At 43.5% G+C, this 18,401-nt stretch overlaps 1 protein-coding gene across 4 annotated transcripts in view; it reads left to right on the top strand.

The window, feature by feature from the left end:
- Positions 1-18,401, top strand: part of MAP3K13 (mitogen-activated protein kinase kinase kinase 13) — a 536,979-nt gene that overhangs the window by 384,388 nt on the left and 134,190 nt on the right. For all 4 annotated transcript variants that reach the window (XM_078680462.1, XM_078680465.1, XM_078680461.1 and 1 more), the window contains one exon: positions 5,981-6,139. In XM_078680462.1, coding sequence (XP_078536588.1) covers positions 5,981-6,139 — 159 coding nt within the window. The remainder of the gene's footprint in view (positions 1-5,980; positions 6,140-18,401) is intronic.

The raw sequence follows: 18,401 nt of genomic DNA, 5'->3' as shown, positions 1-18,401 counted from the left end.
TTGCATCTCACAAGTGAGCTGAAGCACAGAAAAACATGTTTGCTCCCAAAGAACAGTCCTGCAATGTTAGCATTTTCCCTTTTCCAAACAGCGTCCAGCTCCTCCATTGGACACAGAAACACTTATCTAGATTTGGGTCATCTGGTAACTAGGGAAAATTAGGAACCCCAGACATTTCTGAATGGTAGACATGTTGAGGAGTCCATGGGGTTTTAGCTTGCGAGGATACCCCCACTTATTCTTAACTAGAATTCCCTGTACAGGTCAAATATAAAAAAAAAAAGAATTTCCTCATATTTCTGTTACACACTTCAGTGAATGTGTAGAACAGCAAAACTCACACCAACTGGCATTCCCATACTTATGCCAATAGCAACAGTATCAAATGTATTTGGGTGGGCCTATCATAACTAACAGGAACAGGCCAAGTATGTGCCTGTTTGAATTTAATATAATGTCAATGTGGTCTTGGATTTGGTACGTCCCCATGCCTGCCAGGCAATGTCGGGTCCAAATACAGCAGACATACCATATAGAAACTCCCCATCAAAAACATTCCTTGGTGCCTAATTTGTGGCCCTCTGCTCAAATCAAAATAAAACCCACACATATATGATAACCCCTCAATCAGAAGACCTAGAGAAACACCGATTTGGATCAAGCCTTTGGAGAGATTTGTTCTTATTTTGGAAAGACTGAAGGAAACTACTGTGTTTTAGAGTATCCTATAATTGTCTTGTTCAGAGTGTTTTCCTGGCAAGTCAATCAAAGTGAGTGCTGTCGGGCACCTACTGATCTTATAGTGTGTAGATGTTGAAGATGTCTTCATATAGATGGGGACAATATGTGATTGTGGTATGTTTACTGTTAGAACATGGGATTTCTGGTTGGCTAAGGCTTGCTCCAAAGCTAGGCAGAAACCACCACTCTAGTCAGGGCAAGGGAGTCACACGCCAAGATAACCCCTGCTCACCCCCTTGGTAGCTTGGCACGAGCAGTCAGACTTATCTCGGAGGCAATGTGTAAAGCGTTTGTGCAACACACACACAGCAGCAACACACTAGGTACACCACAAAAAGGAACTCCACACAAGGTTATATATAAAAATAGCCTTTGTATTACCATAAACACATTAGATCATAATCACACAGATACACTGCGCCAACAGGCACTGGGAAGTATTTACAGGGGATTATATACACATGACAGGGCCACGTGGGCCACTGTCAGAATCAGCACTTAGTAGAAACAGTACTTCTAGAACATAGAATTATTGTGGCACAAAATAACAATTCTAGGACACAACCAGTAACCACTGGTAAAGGGTAGGAACACACTACACAATACTAATCACCATAGGCATAGATCACGCAGGAAAACATAAACTCACTAGTATAAACTAGACTAGGCAAAACAACCTCCTAAGTATAACAATACAGCTAGAGGTATCACATTGCACATTACGCATAAATCACATTAGGCATCAACAGGGTACCCCAAGCAAGGGCACAACACCTAAAACTGTCCCCAGGCCAACTTGGCCTCTCAGAGGCTCAAACGCCCGTTGTCCAACAATGTCAGGGCTACAAGCTGCAAATGCAGCATACGCAGGGCGCAGGGGCACCACCTAAACGTTGCAGCTGCCCACTAAGTGCTGGGCAGCTGTGGAAACTGAGCCTGGCACCAGCGTACCTCCTGGCTCTCCTCTGGGGCTCCTAAAGAAACAACAGTGCCCCCAAAACAACGTGGGAGCCTCGCAGTCTCTAATTCACAAAGTGCGCCATCCGTTGAAGCCTCGTGGGCTCTGAACACCACAATGCCCCTGGGAGACTCGTGGGCTCCGAATATAACAAATGCTCCCCACGTTGGAGCCCCGCTCTGGGGACTCGCGAAACAATGGCCCCCAATAGAGCCACGCCAGGCTCTTTGAATAAATAACAAATGTGCCCCTTGTTGCAGCGGTGCGGCGCCGCTGTGAGCCTCAAGTCCAAAATGAGCACAGGTAGGCGGGGCCCCACTCTGGAGATCTTTCAATGAAAATAATCCCCCACACGTTGGACCGCCCTGGCTCTTCATGGGGGCGGTCAAGGAAATGGCCCCCAAACCAAGTCAGCACTGGCAGGAGGGGAGGGGCGGGCACCGGCAATGTGCCCCGACGCCCCGTCCACAATACTGAACACAGGGGCCCCACTCACGTGGGCTCCTCTGCCGGCGCTGCTCCTGGTGCTTGTGCGGCTCGGGGGAGCCCTCCTCATCGGGGCTCCTCGGGCATTCGCAGGCTCTGTCTCCTCGGCGGCTTCCTGGGCGGACTCTGGCTGCACGCGGGGCTCTCCTCTCTGCACAGGAGCCCCGCCAGCCACTGCAGCACGCCTCCCATCTTGTGGCGGTACTCTGGAGCTTCTCCTCTCCCGGGGAAGCTCTGGCCGCGCACACTTCCTGCTTCCTGGTCAGGCCCTGCCTCCGTCTCAACGAGGGCTGCCTGACTTCGGGTCTCGGGCTCCACACCGGGTTGCGGCGGTGAGGCTCTTTATCCCCACCAGCTGCAGGGGTGATTTCTTCGTGTGGGCGCAATACGGGGTAGGCTCCCGTGGTTAAGCATAAAGTTTCTGGTTTAGTGGGCACCCGCTAGGGATCAAAAATCGGCACAACGTCCCTGGCGGGGTGGGCACCCGCTAGGGATCAAAATTCGGCACAACGTCGCTGGCGGGGTGGGCTCTCGCTAGGGATCAAAACTCGGTGCAAAGTCAAAAGGCAAATATGCGGGGTGGGCAGCCGCGCCGCACACAATGCAGGGTTGGCTCCTGCTCCCTTAAATAAAAAGGCAAGCGGCCATAAGGCAGGGTGGGCACCTGCAAGGACTGCTAAGTGAAAGAAAAGGCGGACAATGCCTGGAAAGCGCCCCAGGCGCTAAAGGTACAGCAAAGTCTGCATAGAAGCGCTCCCAGGCGCTAGCGCGTCCTTAGGAAGGGAAATAAAGCGCTTCCCAGGCGCTTAAATGCAAAGTCCTGTAAAGTCTGGTACAATGTAGGGGGCAAAGGCTGGGCCCAGGGGCCAGCTCACAGAGCCCTCCAGCAGGGAGGCAGTCCCCATTGGTGGTCCTCCTGGTGCCCAGCAGCAGCAGCATGCCCCCCTCAAGTTAGGATCCAGAGAGAACAACTTTCATGGGGTCACAGCCCCTTTTTATACACATTTCCTTTGTCTGGTAGCACAGGGTTAAGGAAAAACCAGATGCAACTGGTTTTGGAGCACTTGGTTGTGCTCAGCCTTCTCTCCACATTCAGAGGACAGGCTAGGGACATCAGTCGCACCACAGGGGGCGGAGACAGCATTGTGTAGGGAAGGCCCAGCCCTATTCAGGTCCCAGGTGCACTCCTCCCTGCCATCAACATGCAGATCTCTCCATTCACCACCGGGGCAGACCCATCCTGACTCCTGGAGCCAGGCACGCCAGACAGTCAGTTCACATTTACTACACAGACATGCCAACTTCTAGAAGTGGCACTTCCACACTAGACACATTAAATCTGCGCACTCCATCGCGCAGCATTTAATCTCACGAGTTTGCACATACCAAACTCTCCCCTGCACTCTCCACACATCAGGAACTACCATAGACACACCCATTCCCCATGCATTCCAATGGGAAGGCAGGCCAATCTCACCACACGCACTCAGACTGCGCACGCACTTTGCACTGGGACACAGTGTTAAAGTGCGCAGAAGCCAAAAACAACTCACACCAAGTCACATTAAAAAGCAAAAGGTTTAGGGGTGAACCTGCCAAAAGGGCCAAGTCCAACATTTACATGCATCCCAGGGACGATATTTGTGGTAAAAAAGATAGGTAACCCTAAACATGCATTTATTTTGCGACTGATTTTCAAAATGTCCAAATTCATTGCACTTAGTTTATCGCCTGTGGGTACCTTGAACCCACAGAAAATACATACATGTCTTCTACCCCCACACACAGGAAACCCAGAGAAGCAAGTTTGGGGGTCAGGTCTTGGCAGAGATGTGCTCTAGCATGAGGGAGACTTGAGGATATTACCATGTTTTCGAGAAAAAAACGATACAACTCAGACAAATGTAATGTTCAGAGAGTTTTACTAGCCAACAACTCAGGGCAAGAGAGGTCTGGTTTGCACCAATAGATTCCTTACATCGTACAGAAGTTGAAAATATATAGTTTTCATTCTTTCCATACAGTGCTGACTTTGATATGTAATAACATGAACAGTGTACCATAAACACTGATTATGTCACAATTTTGTGGTCTTTGCTAAAAGATAATTTATTGAGCAGATTAGATTCTCTAGGAAACCCCATACATATTTGATATTGCCAGACTCCAGACATTCAGGGCAGCATTTCCTTACTTAGTGTTCCAGGATTTATATTTGTCCTTTAGAGAAATGCAACAAAATATTCAGCAAATTTGTCAGAAATGATGAAAATATCTCCACAGCTTTCATTATATCTTCAGGCTGCAATATATAGCCCAGAATGTGATAAAAAAATACATATATTTTGTAAGCAGGCACAAGAAACAAAAGTGGTACATGTGTTTGATGTCCCTAATACTGATTTTCTTTTAAAACTCAGCTTACAGGTGAATTAGAAGGATTAATAGTGAAGAACTATTTATCCTCAATTACATTTTTCCAGCGTATGGCAGTTGAGTGATTGTGTGCATGCATGTGTTTTGTAGGTTAAGCTGCATTCTTCTATGATTGAATAGGTTATAAAGGGGTAATCCTCACCTAGGGCCAGATGCACCAAGCTTTTTTTCATTCGCAAGCCGGCCAATTAACAGAATCAGCCTTTTTTGCGACCGCAAAAAGGCATTTTTGTATGCATGAAACACAAGCTGCAATTCGGTAACATGTTACTAAATCGTATTTCGGCTTTACAACCAAATACTGATTACGTATTTGGAAGCGGCATGTTTAGAGCATCCCTTCCAAATACTAAATTTGATTGTTATGTATTAATGTTCTGCACCCAAATTTCAATTGCAAAACATTAATGCTTGGGAAGGGGTCTCCTTGGGACCCCTTCCCATTTGTGAATTTAAAAAAAATTGTTTGAGTAGTCCGTGGTCCACGGGACCACTTAATCAAACAAAAAAAAACTTTTCTTTTTAAATGCAACCCTGTTTCCTTTACAAAAAAACAGATTGCTTTATTAAAAAGCAATCACAGACATGGTGGTCTGCTGACGCCAGCAGGCCATCATCCATGTGATCGCTGCAATTCATAGTGAGTAAGTCGCAATTTGCGACATACCTCATTCATTTTCATGAGGTTGGTCGAATTGCAGCCCACTATGAATCAGTAACTGGCAGACTGCCCTAGTAGTAAGTAGGTCGATCGCAAAATTACCAGACTGGTCGCAAAAATACTGGTTGCAAATTGTGACCAGTATTTTGCGACCAGTTGTACGTACATCTGGCCCCCAGTGAGCCGAAGGTAACATCATCACAGCTGGTCGAGTCAAACCAAGAGAGCCAGCGGCTAGATAGACTGGTGAAAGACCTACATCTGTACAATTGACCTCGCTGGGTGGAGGAATTCTGCAAAAAGAGCCCATTTTGCACTTAGGAGAAATATCACAGCCTAGATGGCTGTTCGGACTAAATAGGAGTGCCTCTGGCTCTGCTAAGGGGGATCCAGGACTGCAATGGTAGACAAGTAATTTAAAAAAAAATACATTGGTTCAACATCAGCACCTCTGCTAAAACTTTTTACCGAAACGTTAGTACAGTGCAACTATTTCAGGATCAATAAACATAAAAGAACAAGGCTACATAGATAAATTACAATCTACATATATCAGTAGACTTTTCAATTACATTATTTCTTTTTTTGCAGTTTTAAAGTCAATCATTTATCATTCACCATTATGTGAGGACAGAACTGACATGCTTCAGTGTTTATTTTAGACAACTAAAATATTTGTTTTCATTCTCTCTTCAAAGTGTATTAGTCACGCATACTGACACCGTCAAGATTTCTGACTTTGGCACTTCGAAGGAGCTTAATGATAAAAGTACTAAAATGTCCTTCGCTGGCACTGTGGCATGGATGGCACCAGAGGTTATCCGCAATGAGCCTGTTTCTGAAAAAGTGGATATTTGGTAAGTGAAAATGCGAATGATAACAAGTAGTGTTTACTAACCAAGATCTCATGGTATAAAACATGAAGTATAGTTGGATGATGTCAAGCTCAGTGAGCAGGGTAAAGGAGAACTTGAAAACAGACTTTATTATTTGGGTTTTTATGAATGGAAAATTAGCATTATTAAGGGCCAGATTTCAAGTATTGCTGGAATAGGTACTTCTGGGTTGTTGTATTACTTTGCCGTTCTGAGTTTGTAACCCAAAAATGGGAAATGCCGCGGTGGCTCCTCGTCCATGGCAGAGGAGCGTTCCCCCTCTCCCCCCAAAAACGTCAGGAAAGGAAAAATAAAGCGACACATGTTTGATTTCTCCTTTCCTGCCGAGTCTTGGGGGCAAGACCTGAGGAGTCCCGCACTGAGGGGAGTGGTAGTACACTCCCTTCTCTGGGCATGATGGTTTGGCTGGCCATCTCAGGCCGACCAAACCATCATGCGCAGGGGAGTGCTCTCCAATCCCAGCTGCATTGCTGGGGTTGGAGAGAGCTGGCACAGACTCCCAGTCTGTCCTGGAGCACTAATGGAGAGCGCTCAGGCCAATTCTGAAGCTGTTCTCCCGTGAGAGCAGCTTCACTATTGGCTGAGGGCAGGTTGGGAGCCTGTGCCTGAAAAAGAGGAGCAGAGGAGCACTATGCGGCCAGCTGAAGGATTTTAAAATTATTACTAAATTATTATTATTTTTTATTTTCCCCCTCCCTTCGTGACCCCATTGCCGCCCTCCGTCCCCATTCTACCCGGCCACTTGTAGCAAACACCGGCCGCTACTGGGGTAATGACCTCTGGAAGAGGTGCTTCCTCACGTATTACTCTGGGATTTTCTTCATTAAGTGGTCTGCTGTTACCCATACTCTGCCTACTTTTAAAAAGGTGAACTATGTATTTGGTAGAAAGCAAATGGCAGTCGCAGTCTTCCCATTTCGGGCCTTGGTTTTTGTACTCCACTTCATTAGTCTTCGTAGGAAGCAGCTAATCTCTCACTGCCTATTTGTGCACCAAAGAAAGTGAACACACCAGGGCTATCTTGGGTGTGACACTCTTCAACTTTCGACATGTGCCAAAGAACTGGTAGAAAGTACCTAGATTGCACTAAGTGTGATACAATTACCCATGGTGTATAGCTGCAATGCTAATGGCAACGGTCTTTATGCAGAAACATCTCAAATCATTGCACGTATTTGTGCAAGGAGATATTTTATAAAGAAAAAGTACTAATCAAAATGAAGACAACATCCTTAGACTCTTTTTCAATGTCTTCACCACAGCCACCAATTCATAAGTGTGGGTCATCATGCCGCTTCTATTGCATAAGTAAAAGTTGCAAAATAACCAGCTTTTCACCACCCACAAATTGTATTAAGCCCTAGCTAAGCGTATCACAGATATATAATGGAAAGACGCAATTTTGTACACATGATTTTTGATTCTCATAAACTTGATGAATATTGACCATTTCAGTAAAAAGTGTAAAATTTGTGGATATGTACATTTCTCAGCTTGGTCTTCCAAAGGCTTGAATTGTACGCTTTTTGAATGGATTCATCACAGATTCCAAAGAAATCGCCACATGACAAGTTAAACACAACATATTTTCTCATTTGAAATACTCTTTAATGATTGAGTGACGCTTGGTTAAAACCTTGTATACTTTAATCAGACATTAAATGATAGATGACTGAACAAAGAAAAAGTAGGCAATATAGGAACCTGTTAATAATTGCTGGCCCTGATATGAATTACGTGAAGTTAAAGTTGCTGTCCAGTTGGGTAAACCCAATTAATGGGTTTAACTAAATGGATGTAGTTTATGTACTTTGTACTTCCCCATTGCCGGAGAGTCTACCGTGAGTTTGACATTATACACACCAAGTATGTGCTCAAAGCCAGCTTGAGGTGCAACATATTGAAGTGACCTTTGGAATTGGTTGCACAATTTGTCTTTCTGTTGTTTGTCAGTGAATAGTTTCACTTGCTTCTGTGAGCAACATAGACAGCAATACAAAGATCTGCCGCCAATAAACTACTTGTGATCGTCACAAATTTGTATTAAAGTAAACGTTTGTCAAAGTACCATCACTTCTTTGAAAACAGATTATATCACTTTATTGGTCTTGTCTGTAGAATTAAAAGTAGGGTGCAGGAAAACCGTGAAATCAGCCATATCTTTTTGGACCCCCTGGACATCTATTCTCAACACCAAGCACTGCAGTAGCTCCCATTCCATGCAAAAGCACTGCACTCCTGTATCACACCGTATCCATGCTGGTGTAAGTCCCCCGTTTCCTGTTCTTATGCGATGCCCAACCACAGACTTCCAAACAAATGTTCCCAATGGAGTTTTAACACAGGCCAGAAACTTCACTTGAAGTGCCATGGGTGTCATGCTCCTCTATGGCATCTGCAGGCTTCACTGATAATCAAAGAGCTTACGCTGGCAGGGCATCAGAGCTTCCCAGTCAGCTTGGGCAGTCTCTATACCTGAGGGGAGAAGGGGCAGTGACCAACCAGAGGAGACTGTGATTCTGAGTCTGATCAGTGTCTTTCATATGGAAGACTTCAAGAAAGAGGGTACACAGAACTACATAGAACCAAGGAGGTGAAGAGATGGGAAAACATTAGAGGAAAAGGAACAACCGAACCATTGGAAACCTAAAGGGAGACTCACCACATGATGAGACTCTAACTCAGCGTCTGCCAATACTGATTTGTTCTTTCAACCCTATTGGGCGGAATGGGCAAAGGTGACCATCTGAGATACTCAGAGAAGGACTAAATGACTGAGAACTACCACTGGGAGGTGGACTTAATGAAACGAGGTAAAATGACTCCCTGGAGGAAAGCAAGATGATTTTCAAGGATGATGGAAAATACATGACATGAGCTATCATATTGAACTATCTTTAAGGCACATCCTGAATGATCTTATGCCTGTGTCCACTTATATCTGTGTCATCTCTATGTCAGCTTACATCTTTTGATTTTACTAAAGTGTTCTTCAAACTACACACATACACGAGCTTCCATAACTCAGTAGAAATCATGTTAGGGTGCTATGAAACACTAGTTTGGCCTGCCAAAGTTGGAGCTAGGCCCCAGACTTGGAAGCTAGCATCAGACATAGAGCCTAGCCTCATATATACTATTGCAACAACTTTGTGCAACACAATACATGAAAAATCTATCCGCTCACAACTGCACACCACATATCATAGACTCTACGAGATCTCTGGGAATAGTTCTGGATAAGAACCTGAACATGCAGGATCACATCAGCGCATCTACCAAAGGAGCGACCTTCCAATTGAGCATCCCAAAGAAATTAAAACCCTTCCCTCCCAGATGACTTCAATCCCGCTGTGCAAGCATTAGTCTTCTCAAGGTTGGAATATGGCAGTGCAACCCTCTGCAGTCTATATAGGTACAGACTGGCCCCTCTTAGGGCTACTTTGAATGCTGCTGCCAGGCTCATCACAGGCTCCACGAAAAGCAACTACATCTCTCTGAATTTGAATTGCTAAATTGGATACCTTTTGCGGCAAGGATACAACCAAAACTTGCCTGCATGACGCATAAAGCCCTGCATTTCCACACTCCCCTGTACCTCGCCAAAAAGCTAGATCTTTCGGGCGGTGCTCGATCCTCCAGGAGCTCCAGTACCCTGTTGCTTTTAAAACATGAAAACTTATAATCGGTCCTTGTCGGGTATTGCCTCGAGAATCTGGAATTCCCTGCTTACGGAAACTAGACTGAATCCTTCAACAGTGTCCTTAAAAAAGGAAGTGAAAGCTTTACTGATGAGTACTTTTCTGAATTGGAGGTTTAGCCACGGCCTATTGTCGTGTCAACCTAACTTTGGTTGGGCCTCCTAGCCCAATGGACAGCTCCACCTCATCTATTGTCACAACAACTCTTTTTGCTGTATGCGACATCCATGTTCTTCTGCCTACCTTGTCATGTTTTTCTGCATACTTATGATATCTTGCATTGTTGCTATACTGATCCCCTCCACTATTATGGACTTACAACCCTGTATATGTTTTGTCTATTTTGCTGTTTTACCACACTTGTCTCTCTCCTACGTGTGTCGCAATTCTCTGTAAAGCGCTCTGATACCCTCTAGGGTCATGTTCGTGCTATACAAACCTTTTTTAATAAATAAATACACATCATTCTTTGCAAAAAAAGCTAGATCTGTGATTGAGGGTGAATGTTTGATTTATTCAACATTCCGCCCATCATTTGTTCTTTTTGCTTTTGTTGCCCTAAGTGGGAAGGGTATGTCCAGACATGGCTCCTGTGCTGGATTCAAGCTAACCTGGCTGATGAGGGGTGATACCCCGAAACCGGTCCCAGGATGCCTGTTTCCATTCCATGGAGGACTTGGCCTGGCCGTTCGGGCTGGACTGTTTCCATTGGAAGCAGAGTCAAGACTGATTTGCATATGGATGAGTCCAAACAAGGGTAGTGTTGTGAGCAAAAAAACAATGGATTAAACCCAGATCTGTGACTGGGGGTAATGTTTGATTTGTTCAGCATTCCGTTCATTATTTGTTCTTTTTGTTTTAGGGGTTAGATAAATGGCAAGCATTCCTCCTGTCACATTTTGTGTGCTTGACTTGTCTGCATCAGTTATCAATAGAGGGCCCTGTAAATACATCTGCACATGAGGGTTAGTGGGTGAGAGTGGTAAAAGACGGTGTCAGTTGCAAGTACTTGTAATGCATTTTGCTAAAGAATTTTACTCACCCATTTCCCTGCACTCATGTTTCTCACCCCTAGCTTTCTAAACTTATCAGGAATCTTGTGCATGCGTTCCCATTTTATATCAGGATGATTCTTTTTTTTATGTCCTCATTTAACCACACTATGCTCCAAATTCAAGAAGTGGTACTCTGCCCAATTCAACTATCCAAGGGTAGTTTTTACCGGCCTGGTCACACCCCCAAGGGAGAGAAGGATACCACGTATCTCCAGAGCCGCACCTTCGGTTTCTTGTGTGGCTTCCAACCCTGATCTTGAGTTGTCTAATAGACCAATGTGTTCCTTCTTTTCTAAGATAGTAATGGCCCCATCAAAGGGGCTCTATCTAGAGCATATTTTTAGTCATTGGACCAAGAAATCATAATGCCACAAGAGTGGGAAACAGTAAAAGATACCATCAGCTTATCAAAGATAGAGCGAAGAGAGAAAAAAAAACCTATCAAAGCCTGTGACCAAAAACATTGTGTTAGGGAGGACCTGCCTCCACCCACGTATCCCAATTTTCCCAGTATTTTGTTTTTTGTATTGTATTTACCAGGTTGATCTAAAGAAGATACCCTCTGGATGGAATAAATCCATTTTTCTTCCGTAGGGGGACAAGGCAGAATCCATTTAATGCAAAGCTCCCTACGAGCTAATAGTATCAAAGTGAAAAAGAGAGCATTGTGTCTTCTTGTTAATGAACGGCCATCTAACTCCCTTGGTAATACCCCAAAAATTATAGACAGTTGTTAATTTTATATCCAGCCCCATAATATCTGAAATGGTCTTACCAACTTTTTTCTAATAAGTGTATTACCGGCAGCTCCGGAACATATGGACCTCGTTTGCTCTATTTTCTCCACATTTAGGGCACTTCTTAATCTCCCGGTTCCCCATTTTCGATATTTTCTCGGGTGTCCAGTAGGCCTTGTGTACTGTAAAAAGGTGCAGCATTTACATAAGACCATAAAGAAGACATAGATACTTGCCCAATATTTTCGAGGTCTTCATCCGGCATGTCCTTCTTCCATATCGCAGGATGATTCTGCTAACAAGTCAAAAGAATCAACTTGAGAGTTGGAAAATGAAATGTGTGATCATGTAAAAGTGCTTATACGTTCTGGGCCAAATCTTGATAATTTTTCAGTGCATATATGCCAGTAAGCTGCTCAGACATGATTCATCAATATGCCAGTTAGGATCACTGCCAAGGGGCAAGAAATGAAAAAAAAGGCATTGTGTTAACTGTTATTTTTGTGAGGTATATGTTATCCTATTTGCTGTAGTGGCTAGCTGGTTTCTGTGGATCACAGAAAGATAAAAATTGTACTTTAAAAACATTCTGTGCCATGCAGGTTCAGTATGAGGCATGCATGGATGATCATAGCACCATTTGTACCACTAGTCCTTCTGTGCCACTGCCCGACTGCTTGCATGCATGCTACAGCAAAGGACCAGCACATCAAACCCACCAGCTAGTATCTCATACCAGTAAAGGAGGCCATGCCAGGAGCCACCCACTCACACTGCTTCCAATTGCCTCCCACCACAGGTCCAGGTTTTTTCCATACCAAATTCACCCTTGGGGCCAAAGTGGGAGGAGCTGAGGTAAAATCTGATCATCTATTTTACCACTTCATTCCTGTTGTGCTGGGTGCTCCAGGCTACTCACGTGGCTCTGCACCCGAAACCGCTGCATTCAACCATGGCTGGAAAAGGTAGAATTGGAAGCAGGGGCTGCTATTATAGTGGGAGACTGGACACCAGGCATACCTGCACACTGACCGCGGTATTCCACACGAGAAAAGCACTGGTAAACACGATGTACCTCTAGCCATATTTTCTAGTGTTTCCCTTAACCTTAGGACAGAGACCACATTGCATGAGATCGAACAAGCACTGTTCCCATTCTACTTAAGCCCATCGGAACATGACTACCATTACAACATCCTTCCGAAACTAGGGCATGTACCATTTGTTATTAGTAGTATCGACAATGGCACACCTGCCTTATTTTACCATGGCAGGGCCCATCCCACAGGTGTGGGAAAAAAAACTGTCCAGTCGTAATTTGTCTGGAGAGATGTAGTCTTTTTGTATTTCAATAAAACTCAGTAAAACTTTTGGGTAAAAAAAATAATATCTAAAGGGCACTGCATTCAACCCCAATGTTTGTTTGGTTTGCTAAAAGATAGCAGATATGCTTTTAGTTTTGTAGTTGATAATAACAGCACCCTCAAGCAACCGAATTCTACACTTTGTATCCTGATAGACCTAAGATATCTTCTAGGCAGCTTCAAGGTGTTTAGGGCCTCCTCAAGGAATTAATAAACTCAACTGTGCTTTTTGCGGCATTTTTTGATACACAATTTCATGGCATAGAGTTGGGTCTGTGCAGTATTTTTGCATCACTGTGTGAAAGAGTGAACAGTTTGCAGCACAGGTGACACATAAATGCAGCTAACATGGCAGGAAGTTCAACTGAATAGAAGGCACGCTCTGTTCATGCCAATAAATTACTCATTGTTCTTGGACTGCAGCTATGTGCAGGAGTTAGGAAACTCGAGTTGACAATGACAAGTATCCAGCCCATGTACTCTTTATGGCTTGCCTGTTCACTTACAATATCCCAGAATAGACTGGACATTGTAGGGACATATCTGCTCATGCAGGTATGGCCACACATAGGATATAATGCACCCTGCCTTAGGGATAAAGGCCTGCAGTATGGGTGACTTACCTATATCTTATGCAGTGCATGGGAAACATGGCACACAGGGCTGTGTGCCATGCCATCTCTTCAACATTTCTTGCAATAAGACACTCAGCCTGCAATGGCAGAGTGCCTAGCCTTGGTAAGGGGTCTCTGGGGTGGCACAATCTGTACTTCAGCTCCAGAGGACCCTCTTCATTATCCGTAGCATGGGCACCAGGGTACCATCTATTAGGGGCTTGCAGGGGCCGCTGAGGTTGTGCCAATCGGGGTACAGTTTTGGGGAAAGAGATATGCCACTGGGGACCTGGTTAGCTGGGGTCCAGTGCATTTACAGTTCGAAATTACATCAGACAGGCAAAAATTGGGAGATAACCACGTCAAAAGAGAGACTTTTCTAGCTACACCAAATAACGTTCCTTATATTCACCTGTGATCCACTTGTAATGTATTTCAGTCCATATCCATGCTCTATTTATGTATAATTGTGCTGCACAAACTGTATCATTGTGTCCAAGGTTTGTCTGTGCCACAGAGTATAGAAGGCATGTACATGTTTTTTGTGTACCTCTGTTGTGCAACAGGATTAAGGCAACCTATTAATGCAGGCTAAAGTTCATAATGGGACTTATCTTATGGGGAGCACTAAACCCAATGCTGTACAATGTTGGATCCTAACTGCACTATCATAACACTGCTGAATCACTGACCGTATTTCTTTTTTTTAGTGCATCTGTATCAAATAATAGGTGTCTTTGTGCTTCACAAAGAACACATATTATAAAATTGCAATTCCCTTTGTATTTTGACCAATAAAGAAACACATAAATTAAAATGTCATAGGAGGGAGAAAATGGATGAGAGAGTTATTGAAGATCTATATAGAAGTGAGGTAGAAAAATAGAGACTAGTGGAAAATAGAACTCACAGGGATAGATAATGACTGATCATGTACAGTTTTTTTTCCTGAATTGTAGATTTTCAAAATACCTGAAATCCTCATGGAGCAAGTTGCAGAAGGTTCATGCTTTAAAGTTCTCCATCGCAAGTCTTAAAACTTCTATGCTTGAGAGATTCTGATATCCCTGAAATTTTCAAGGAGGATTGAACACAGCCAGCCTGCCGAAGATGAAAACCTTTAAATGTGGTGCAGGCTGACTTAGATTGGATTCTGGCTCTAAGGAGGAAGCCAATCTGATCCAAACTAGCCAATCAGTAGAGTGCAGTGGAATAGAGCAAGGCTTTGAGAGGTACCAAGGTGGATTTGAAAGATCCATGAGAATTGCACTGCTGTAGTCCATACTTGAAATTACTAGTCCGGTCATGGATAGAGCCAATGATTTTCACTGCAGAGGTAATATTTGCATTGAATCTGACCATGTGAAGTAGAGCTAGCCAGTTTAAGTTGAATTTGAATTCATTTTGCTGGCATAGAAGAATGATGTCAGTTTGGTTTAACTGAGAAAGTTGGTGAACATCAAGTTATAAAATTAATTGAACAGATTTTCATGGTACATATGATTTCAGTAAATGTGGGCACAGTCTACATAGTAGTAAATTAAGACACCCAATACCTCCATTGAGAATCTCGGTGTTTCCATAGACCGAATGAACAATGTTGATGCCTGCATGGATTCCTGTGGGACTCTTTAGGCGAATGGTTCACCGCTAGAGGAGGGGTTCATAACCTAACAAGTATGTGGTAGGTTAGGAATGAATACAACCAGCTCAGGACCAATGCTTGTGAAACATGTGTGTTTCAAGCATGTGTAGGAGCCTCTAATGGTCAGTTGTATTGCAAGCACCTAAGAGAACAAGAAGGTTAAGGAGTCAGCTGTCCCTCTTTGCCCAGATTGCAGAGAACTCATTTTTATTGTTGCTGATTGCCAGTTTAACAATTACTCTTCTCAAGGAATGTGGTGAGTTGGCCATTTGCACATTTCTCAATTACATTTCTGTAAGATTTACTGCAGCTCTCTAATTGGGTCTGCTTGAGGTTTTTTTGTGAACAATATGCGTGGAGCATGTGTGACTATAAATACAAATGCTCTTCATACTCCTGCTTCAAATGTTAGTACTCCTGCCATCTCATGTTAGGCATGGGCTTTTAAATGATGTGTTTCTTGAAAGATGCCTTTCAAATCAGAAAATTTGTTGTCACTCCGTTAGTCACTCCATGTGCACCATGTTAGATTGTTTTTTGGGGGAATTTTTTCAGGCAGAGAGTTTGGATGTACACCGAGAGGGTACAGAGTTTGTTGTGTTTCTCACATGTTTTTGTCAGCTTAACATGCTATTAACACTGACACACTGGAAAAACAATCTGTACCTTAACAACTCTGACCAATACTGGATTGCGGGAGCCTTACTGTGCCCCTTGTGGAACTTGTGGCCTCCATCAAACCTTGACACCAGAGAATCGGGTGATGCAACGGACACTCTTCCAACATGGGCCACAGTGCAACTTTAAATGCCTGTTGTAGGACCTTCATCACATCTGCAACTTGTGTCTTGTTCCTGACCACGACAACTCTTCCTGAGCGTTCTGCCGCTCCTTCCTTTCAAAGAAGACTTAGAGTACTAAAGCAAGAAGCAATACGAAAGGTGATGGGTACACTGTTACATGTATCTACAGAATTTCTAAAGACGCTTGACATCTTCATGACCCGTTTATCACTGAAGTGTTCAAAGCGCCCGGCCATCCAGAATTCCAGCAGCCCAGGTAAAACATAGTCCAGAGACAGACTCCTTGATGGTGCCAGAGCTCGTGGAAGTTGAGACGGTACAGATCAGCAGCCTTTGAACAAAGTCTGCGCCCAGGGTTGTAGGCATGCAACTCTGCTCATACACTAAAACGCCCAAGCCAGGGTCACATAAGTAGTCCCACACTATAGGTAGAGCCCTGCTCCTATTGAAATCCAGCATCAATCCCTGAGCACGGACACAAAACACTGCCACCTCCATCGCCTCGGCCACCTTTAGGCTCTGGATGGCATGAAAGGTGACAAAGGCTCCATCCAAATGTGTTGATTCTCATTAGCCATCCAGCCCTATACAATCCAAGGGCACCAAGCATCCTTACTCACACCCTAAGCAAGTTTCGAAAGCACTAATAAAGCCAGGGTTAATTACTCAGATGCATAGTTGGGTGTAGGACAGATGTTAATTTTTCTCTAAACAAAACTTTAATTTACATTGTGTGACAGACTTAATATTGCCCTTCATAAGCAAACTTGAGGTAAATCTACACAGTCCCTGTTTCGATTTATGAATTAGGCTATAGGGAAAAGCTGATAAAAAGTTGGGGCGGAAGTGAATTGGGGAACAGAAAGAGGGAAAGGAGGGAAGTCCTTTTTAATGCAAATTATCACATACCCAGGGTGTAAATTGTAGGTGGTGAGCTTGCTATTTTTCTAAGTTTATACCCGCCACATTACTCACTTCTTATGAGAGTCTCTTTAGATGATGTTTTAGTTCTGACTTTTGACCACAGTAGTTCTCGGATAACAATTTAAGTGAAGTTGTTTTGCCTGGATTCTTGTTCATTTTTAGTTCAAGTTCCAGTTTCTTTATTTCTAAGGCAAAGAGTCTGAGAAGTCTAACCGTTATATCAATGAAACTTGCCCTAAGCATCTCCTTTCATTAATCCCACACACCCTGGGACAATACATCTGTACTGTTATTGCGCTTGACGTACTGTTTAATATGTGCCTCTTTTTTGTTTTCTTCTACCAAGTCTATAAGAAGCGAGGCATGTAGGCACCATTTAGCGAATGTCTTCAGTCTAAGTTCAGTGCTTAGTTCTGTTAAAGGATGTTGCTTATACAAATATAATCCATTCTAGAATAAGCTCTTTAAGCGTGCAGTGTCTATCTCAAGGTCATTTAGCTTTTTCCATTTATGTCTCTAGCCCAAAGTGTTGAGAAGAACTTGTGTTTTATTAAAGAAAGCATTATAGGCTCCCTTCCCATTGTTTGATCTCTCCAGCTCTTCGTTGCACTCCAGGTTGAAATCCAGAAGATATATATTGGTCTCAGTAAACTTGTGGAAGTTTAGCAGGAAATCCAAAAGAAACATTTCCTATCCCACATTGGGTGTGTAGACTATTGCCAGAGTTAACATGGAGCCCTCCAGTTCATCCTTTACTTTTAGAAACTTTTGGTTTTTATCTTTTTTTAGACTAATTGTAGATGACGGAGATCTTGTTGTGTATAAAGTCTACCTCTTTGTCTTTAGTGGTTGCTCAGAAGTATGTTGCATCTGAATATTGTTTACTCCAGTATTGGAACTTTCATAGATTCCCATTGCTTGTATCATTCCCCGTCGTCGGAATGGGAGCCTCGGTAATCATATATATATATATATATATATATATATATACCTAGGTAAATACACCCTAGCAGGTACAAAAAAGTAAAAAATAGGCCTAGGCCTCATTATATTTTGTAGCCTATAGGTGTCCTTATGTAAAAAGACCCAAACTCACCTTATCAACCAATCAGATAAGCCTCACCCTGTGGAACCTTCCTGAGAAAGCTCAGAACGTCAGATTTTCTACCGCATCGTTGGTGACAGGGAGTCTCCTTAGAGCTCTGCTCTAACTTCTACTTTGAGGTATTATTTAGACTATTTTCTGACAGGATTTGTTCAAATTTAACAATGGCTGATAAGGAAAAGAAGAGCCTATTCAAGCCTTGTGCCACTTGTGGCAAAAAACAACTTTATATTGAGGATAAACACAAGGACTGTATATATTGTTTATACCCTGAT

The sequence above is a fragment of the Lissotriton helveticus genome, chromosome 3_1 (genome assembly GCF_964261635.1).
Source record: "Lissotriton helveticus chromosome 3_1, aLisHel1.1, whole genome shotgun sequence".
In the NCBI taxonomy this organism is placed as follows: domain Eukaryota; kingdom Metazoa; phylum Chordata; class Amphibia; order Caudata; family Salamandridae; genus Lissotriton; species Lissotriton helveticus.
The sequence above is the reverse complement of the archived record's forward strand: the minus strand, read 5'-3'. Positions and strand labels throughout refer to the sequence as shown.